This window comes from Chaetura pelagica, unplaced genomic scaffold (genome assembly GCF_000747805.2).
Source record: "Chaetura pelagica isolate M959 unplaced genomic scaffold, ChaPel_1.0 scaffold453, whole genome shotgun sequence".
Taxonomy (NCBI): domain Eukaryota; kingdom Metazoa; phylum Chordata; class Aves; order Apodiformes; family Apodidae; genus Chaetura; species Chaetura pelagica.
Window position 1 is genome coordinate 1,502,423 of NW_009952879.1, and position 8,109 is coordinate 1,510,531.

General features: G+C 41.3%; 1 protein-coding gene across 1 annotated transcript in view; it reads right to left on the bottom strand.

The window, feature by feature from the left end:
• Window positions 1-2,834: 2,834 nt before the first annotated feature.
• Window positions 2,835-8,109, bottom strand: part of MTFMT (mitochondrial methionyl-tRNA formyltransferase) — a 7,634-nt gene continuing 2,359 nt past the window's right edge. The window contains 9 exon segments of the mRNA XM_009995329.1: window positions 2,835-3,035; window positions 3,325-3,407; window positions 3,919-4,000; window positions 4,531-4,622; window positions 5,191-5,266; window positions 5,834-5,936; window positions 6,721-6,843; window positions 7,275-7,491; window positions 7,494-7,512. Of these exon segments, the coding sequence (XP_009993631.1) occupies window positions 2,835-3,035; window positions 3,325-3,407; window positions 3,919-4,000; window positions 4,531-4,622; window positions 5,191-5,266; window positions 5,834-5,936; window positions 6,721-6,843; window positions 7,275-7,491; window positions 7,494-7,512 (996 nt within the window).

Here is an 8,109-nt window from a genome sequence, read left to right on the forward strand (position 1 = left end):
CTCTTCACTGTTGCTTTATGCTTTAATTAGAACTGAAATTACTGCCAGCAATGACCAACAGCAACACACCTCACATAAGGTGTAATCTAGAATTCTGAGCGAGATGTACAAATTACCCTGCAGGGTCTCTTTGGTGCCCAGGGACCTTGTGCCTCAGAAAAGTTGGGTCCACCCATGCTAACATGACTAACATTTCTCAGAAGTCCAACATTCTCTGTCATTTTTGCTTAAAATTATCTATAAATTGTGGTGATGGGGTTTAGAGTGGCCTTTTATTTTTGTATACTCATTTCTCTGCTAATTCAGCTTCTGATACAACCCATGCCTGAGGCCAAACTCCCACCATGCAGCTGATTCATGTCAAAAAAATCCCATCTATGGAGAAGAAACTTTTTCTATAAAGTTTTTACCCTCAGCAGACACTGCATATTTGAATTCTGGTGATGCCTATGAGTGTTCTTTAAAAATAACTGATTCCCAGAAGCTCCAGCTGGGATAACACAAGGCAAGCAGCCATGCAACTGAGACCAGTGATGAAACAAACCCCAGAAACCCCCCAAACCCACCTAGCATCCCCATGAAAACCCCACCCATTATCCTTTCAGTCGGCATAAGGTGGTAACAAACCTTTCACAGAGCAATCTGACTAAAAGTAAAATGACCTCACAACCTTGGCAAGCAGTAGGTGGAAGAGCAAAGCACAAAAATACATCCTGTGCTTGGAAAACAAACTTGCTGGTTTTATAGCTTCTGCAGCACAAACTGCGCCCTTGGGTCTGTGGTCAGAGACAAGAGGAATGTACCACAGGAGCCTGACTTCCACCTTACTCTTGGTTCCAGTTTTTGATGCTGATTCATAGGGTTGGATTTCTTGGAGGATCATGTGTTCTGAAAAACCTGTCAGAGGCAGATTAATTGTTGGACCAATGGTAAAGGAAGAAAAATACAGCAGCATCTGCTTTAACAGATGCTTCTTCAGAAACGTTTTAATGCCTGTTATGTAACACGTTTTTCTAGATCTTTTTGTTTGCTTCCATTCACTGAGTCACACTCAAGCACATCAAGCTCCTGCCACCTTGGTATGTCTCATCAATTCAACACTTGACTTAAGCTTTAAGTTCCAGACACGAGTGCCTGAAAAGACAGGAATGCACTGAGAAGCCTGAAGAGCCAAAAGGAAGAGTGGAAAAGCCATGAGCAAAACAGAACCAGTGTAACACGCCCCTACACAACCCCTGCAATTTGTTCCTTGTTTTGTTCCCTTTGAGGCTTCCAAAATTTCAGTGATAATGCTGCAAATATCAAGCCAACAGAACAGTGCCTCCCCACATGTGAACAGCTCCAGTGGCTTTGCTTTGACTGCAGTAGTGCTCAGAAAAATTTCAGTTCAGAATAAATTGAGCAAGTAACACTGGGACAGCTCCTAAGATCTGACCAGTCTTTCTTTGCTGTAATCCTCTCAGTGCTATATTAATTCTAAGATAAGAAAGTAAGTCATCAGTTTTGGGGTTCTTCCCATGAGATGTTCCTTTCTATTTGCGCCTCAACAGCAAGTTGAGGAAAAGCTTAGATTAGATCTCAGGTAAAAACCTCTCTCATCTGAGAGAAAATATGAGAGTAGGACAATTCTTCTGGAGGGATGACTCACAAATACTAAGTGGGATACATCCTGAGATATGAAAACAAACAGGAAGAGATGGCAATGGACAGGATTCAATGGGAAAGGTACGAAACTACAGAACAAGGTGAATGACAAGTTTCTAGATGAGAAACACAATCAATGAGATTAAAACAAGTCACCTGCATTGAACAGCAAATACACCAAGTAAATTTTTCTTTTCTGAATGTAAAAGATGGCAAAACAATGTGCTCACATCACATGCAGGTGACTAAAACCAATCACTTGACATTCATGGGAGACTGAAATAGTACCTCAGAGTAGAATAAAATGGGAATATTCGATTAGCCATTTTCTAAATCTGAGACTTATTGAAACTAAACTCCAGCACAGTGAATATGCCAGTAGATTCAGACAATACAATGAGAACATGCAGGAAGACATGTAATTAAGCAGTTGGGAAGGATCACTGGACTAAGAGCAGAGGGAAAAAAAAAGGGAAAAAGATCAATTTTATTTAACTTTCCATTAACCGAGAATGATTCTAACATTCCACATGACAAGACCTCCCTCCATCCTCAGTGTCAACTGCAAACTTCTTCAGAGGGATTAAGAACTGGAAGAAAATCATACTGGGCAACCTGAATCTCAGTGAGCATGACACTCTAAGGTAGGGCAGATATCCCAGACAAATCCCATAACCAGAAAATATTCCATGGATAAGTATTGTAAAGCTGTAAGAAAACACTGCAGATACTCTTGCCAGACATCCTATCAAAGGTGAGAAGACAGCTGACAAATTACTTGGAAATGCAACAGGCTTCTGTCCTTGGAATCTCACTTTTGTGAAGCCACAAGAGTTAAGAGAAGCACAGATTTTTAACATTTCCAGTAACTGCACAACCTGTGCTCAAAGAAAATTATACCAGAGGTCCTCAAAGGCAAATTGAAAACATTGTATTAAAAATAAATTTATTACCCAACAGAGGAAACAGGAATTTATTCACTATCCTCAGCATTCAAAGAGATTCTCTTCCTTGATGGGGAGAGAGAAATGAGGATCACTGGGAACCCACGACGAAAACATGCAGATGACTGCAAGATCAGCCACTTTGGGAGGAAAGTCCTTAAATAAGTTGAATGTTCTAGGTAGGCGTTGAAGTATTTTATATTACTGTGAACTTAGAAACATCTTCTTCCACATTTTAAAATAAATCTATTGTTTTACATCCTGTGCCAACAGCTCCCTCCCTTTCAGAGTCTTTTTTGTCGTGCTAAGTTTGAGTGTTTGAAACCTGCATTCCTGATGAACTGCTCTGGAGTTCTGCTGGAACCAAGAGTGCATATATCCATTGTAGAAGTCAGCTGCTGTTAGCTTCTTCTTTAATACAACTGTTTTAATTCCAACCCAACCTTCCTAAAAGTAAAAACAAAAAATAAATGGCAGGACATTTCTTCCATAGCTTCAAATTATGATCTTTAGGTGTCACTAGGTTGGCTTACAGAACACATTTAATGTCATCATGTTTAAATTACAAGTCAAATTCTTGCTTCCAAGTGAAAAGTCTGTCAGTGTACCAATAAAAAGTCTAATGCTAATCTAAACCACTTTAATGAATAACGATGGATAATTAATTTATCTAACTCAAAAATATTAAAAAACTCATATTTGAGACAGTAAACATAAAATAAATGGGAAAACTCACCTTGCAACGAGCTATCAGAGTCTGGGACACTTTATGGTATATTAGTGAACCAGGAACAGCTCCACAGTCATTTAATGTTTGATCTAAAAGCAAAGCAACATTGTCTTGCATTTTTAGGTTAACAAGCACAAAAAATTTTGAAACACTTCTGCTCTTTGAAGCATGATCATCACCCTGAGGAACTATTTTTCTCAAAATTATTTCCTTGTGGTCTGTGCTTTCTTACACCCAAAGCAGGGGAGAATGAGAAGGGTCACTCTCTGGCACTGCTCCCTGTCTCCTCCATAGACCACCAGCAAGCCCTCCATGCTTTGGCCCACAGGCCTCTCAGACTCACAGGCTATGACAGAAAGTGGTTTAAGTGATAATACCCAAGGACAGCTTTTCCTCCTGAGACCCTCAAAACACTTGGAGGATTAAAAACCTCCACTCTCAGGACCTACTGCTCACTTGACACCATCACAAAGACTGACTTAGCTCAAGTTTCAGAATTAAGTACTCAGAGCTATTGTTTAGCACAACTGGTTACCATCTTCAAGTCAGTGTTTGAAGACAGGAAAATTTAACTTAACAGATTGATTTGAAAGTAAATACCAGCAACATCAAGGATATTATCCACTTCCACAAAATCCAGAAGTTTAACAGTAGTATCCTTCCAGAGTGTCTGTAAAGGAAACTGGAAACAGAAGTAGATGATACATTGATAATGTTCTCATAATTTCCAGACAAGTGTCTAGGGTTTTTTTCTTATGCAAATTATAGGAAAATTTAGGTATATGCCCAGATAATAGTTTCCTTATTCCTGATTCTATCCAACTTTCCTTGCTCTTCCTCATCTCATTGACAAGAAAACCATTAGCATATGCAGTAATGAGTTAAGCAGCCAGTTACAGTGGCTGCTTAGGTGCATGTCATGCAAAGATGTCATCAGAGTGTCCTGAAACCCTCTCAAATGTATCAGTGGAAAGCTCAGAGCCAAGGAACCAAAACCACTGAGCTGATTCCACACTTGGGATCAAGTTCAAGAAAATTCTCCTCTGCTCTAATTCCATCTCTAACACTAAACTAATCTGGGGTTTAAAAGCACCACTAGGTTTTAGTGGCTAAAACAATTAAACTTGAGCTTTAGTCATTAGTTAAAATATCTACACCATACCCAGACATGCTAAGGGATAGAAAAGGGCTAAAAAAATGCCAGCATCTTACCATACTTCCTATTGCACGATGCAGCTGAATTATCTGTGCAGCTGTTTGATCTTCCCATTTTATACAACTCTTTTCTATAGATATTTTAGGAGCTGGGAGGAAAAAAATGAAACGAGAAGACTTCATGTGTTGTTTTGCATCTTTTTGCAAACAAGTATCTGTATTACTTCATCCTATTTTAAACCTGATGTTCTCCTGATCAATGGCAGGTTTACCATCAAGTCACAGGGTGCCTTAGACAATAACTGGAGAAAAGATTTTATTAAAACCTCCATTTGGATTGTTTATACTTTATTCTCAGTTGCCTTATTTACCTACTTCACCACAAACTGATAACACATATTTACAAGCACAGCTGTAACACTTCTGTCTGTGTTACAACCATGAAGAGTAACAAACTCACTCAGATTTTGTGATATCATTAGTAATTTTGATATTGTACAGACAACTGGAAAAAAAGAACAACTGATGTAGTAAATCTGAAATATTGTAAAGCATTTTCCCTCTGTATGACTTTAAGCCAGAAAAAGCAGTGAAGAGGTCACATTGAGAAAATTATCTAATATATATATATATAACCCAGCACAGTAGGAAAAAACTTAGTTTTCCAGCTGATAAAACAAAAAAGACCAAATTCTATTCAAGATGATGTGTACTTACCAAAAGTGACTCCTTCTTTTGGTTGTTCTTTTTTATTTTTTAAACTTTCAGGCAAGTTTTTCAAAACTGCTATCAGCTGCAAAATCAGAGTTTGTACAGAGCATGAGCAAAGGTAAGTAGAGTACAGTTATTAACAGTAAATCCAAGATATACAACTACAGTGCTTAATTTTTAAATCAGTGAAACTTTCTTGTGAGCTTTTAGAAAATTGTGTCAGTATACTCTGAGGACCTGTATCATACACACACCCAAGATATCCTTCCCCCTGAACCACAACTCTAAAAAAGCGTTATTTTATAAATGATCTCTTTACTGTTATTAATCCTATGTCAGAATTAAAGCTGCTTAGGAAGACCAAAAGCAGATATTCATTTCAACGGAAGAAAAACCTGCACTGTTTCCACCCAAAGCACTCGAGTTCTTCAATGAGCAGAAGCAGAACAGCAGCACACAGAGCAGCACTGCCAGCTCATCACACGCTGCTCAGCTCCCCTCTCAGCATGGCAAAGTGCTCACAAACACTAAGTTTCAGCTCACTCCCCTCTCAACAGTTGCACTCAACTCAGAACAAGATTAGGAAGAGTTCCATGGGTGCTAAAAGCAAGGTACTGATCTGAAGAGGCACTGGCTTGCATCCTCTTACCATGTCTGCACCCATCTTGGATAACATCACCTCCAGCTCCTTTGCGGTGCAGCGGGGAGGGACTGCAAACTCTTCCTGCTTAATGATTGGACCTACATCAAACCTGTGAGACACAAAACACACCAGCTCACTGGAGAACCCTTAACTCAATTAGCAGTTTCAAAGTCTGCATTCAATACACTGACTCAGTTACCAATTATCCTTTTTTTTCCCCCCTCTAAAATGTTATTTTTCCTCGTGATCAAACAGTGTTTGGCTCACAAGACAAGACAGAGAAAAGAACATCAGCTGCATCTTGGGAAGCAAGATTCATCTTTGCAAGCTGAGAATGTTACAAATGCAAAATTTACAGCTCAGAAGCACAAGATTTCAGAAAAAATTAACCCAAAGTATTCAGAAAAAAAAAAATAAAATTGTTTTGCCCTTTCCTGAGATCTATTATCAGACAATTAGTATCTATAAAATAGAAGACAACCATGACGTGTTTTCACAAGCTTCTTAAGCCACAGTTTGTGCTGAAACTAAAACATACACTCTCTCTCATCCCTGAACAGGCTTCTGCTTCACTTTGAGGAGGTAACAGGTGAGACTAAAGTCTGAAAACCAGGCCTGTCCACCCATCTAGCTGTGTGTTTGCATTCTGCCTGCTCCCTGTAATAATGCTAAGAGAGTCTAGAGTACAAATCACTAAAATACTGTGTTTGTGGGAAGTCTCACATGGTCAGTAGAAAGTTTCTAAGTTTCAAATTTCAATATTAAACACCAACACGCATTAAAAAAATAGTGATTACCTAGAATTACTTAAGTAAGGACTTAAGTGGTGATGATTTGAAAACCTGAGAGGCAACAGCAGCAGTGAGTTGTTTTGGGAAGCACATCTAACCTACCTTTTTGGTCTTATTTCCATAATTGTCACCCCAGTCACTGTATCCCCATGAAGCACTGTGTAGATGATTGGTGCAGGACCCCTCCACCGTGGCAGACAGCTGGGATGGATGTTCAGCACCCCACTGAATTGAAATATTTTAAAGTTAGAATAGTAGCAGTACCCAAAGTATATGTAAATAGTTGTGCAACATTTATTATGCTGAAATAAATTAATTCTTAACTCTTTAAGAATTAGCTCCTCAGACTATCTGAAGCATTACTGGTTTAAATGTATATTTAAAGGAAAACTCACACTACATAACGTTCTGTTTCCCAGTGAACACAGAAATGGAGATGAGAGGAATAAAGGCAAACACCCTGTGCTGAATATTTGCACATATCAACATGCTAAAAACCAAGAGTGATCCTCACAACAACAGAAGTAGGGCTCAGGCTAAGCAGATGTATCCAGGAAAAAAGCTGACCTCATCTGCTACAAGTCACAGGGGCTGACTCAAAAAACAGTCCAGCTTTGCTAAGGAAGTACCAATAGATGTCCTGTCAACTCACTCACTATGGGAACTGCAGAATAAGCTCCTCACTCAGGAGACGTCCGAACGATGCCACCACACCCACGTCAAACTGCCCCACAGGTCCCGTGTGTGGCCACTCATGAACAGGCAGCTGGAGCTCCTGGGCACAGCTCCTGACAGGCAGGTCCCCAGGCAGGCGGGAGGGCAGGGTCACCACCTCCAGCCTGGACACGAGCAAGTCCTTGCTGGGCTCCCTGGGGTGGACAAGGCACTCAAGGCCTCACGCAGGCAGAGCAGGGGAGAGGCAAAAGCTGGGTCGCCCCCACCCCTCGCTGTGCCCTTCCATGGCACCAGCTCCTCCAACTGCTACCCCTTCCTTGCTCCCCAGCCTCCCAACCCGGCCCACAAACCCCCCTCACCACCCCTGGCTTCCCCCTTTCCACCCCAGACCCTCTCACCTGGCTCCAAGGTCTCTGCCCCCTCTCCCAAACCTGACCTGCCAGCCTTCCCTCTTCACCCTCCATTCAATACCCACCTGGACGTGTTCCTGTGTAATCTGCCTTAGGGATCCTACTCTAGCAGGGGGCTGGACTAGATGATCTCCAGAGCTCCCTTCCAACCCCGGCCATCCTGTGATTCCACGATTCACTGACCCACTCCTGACACCACCTTCTTTGTCCCACCCTCAGGTCCCTTCTTCCCTCTCAACCTCTGCCCAATCCACAGTCCCTGCCTCCTGAACCCAGATCATCCCCCAAGAACCCCTGAACCTCATTCAACGGGTTCCCATCTCCCACCCCCAGTGCCCAGGCCTCCCTCATGGGAGGGCGATCCCGACACCTTCCCCATCCATCCTGAGGCCTTCCTTCCCCATCC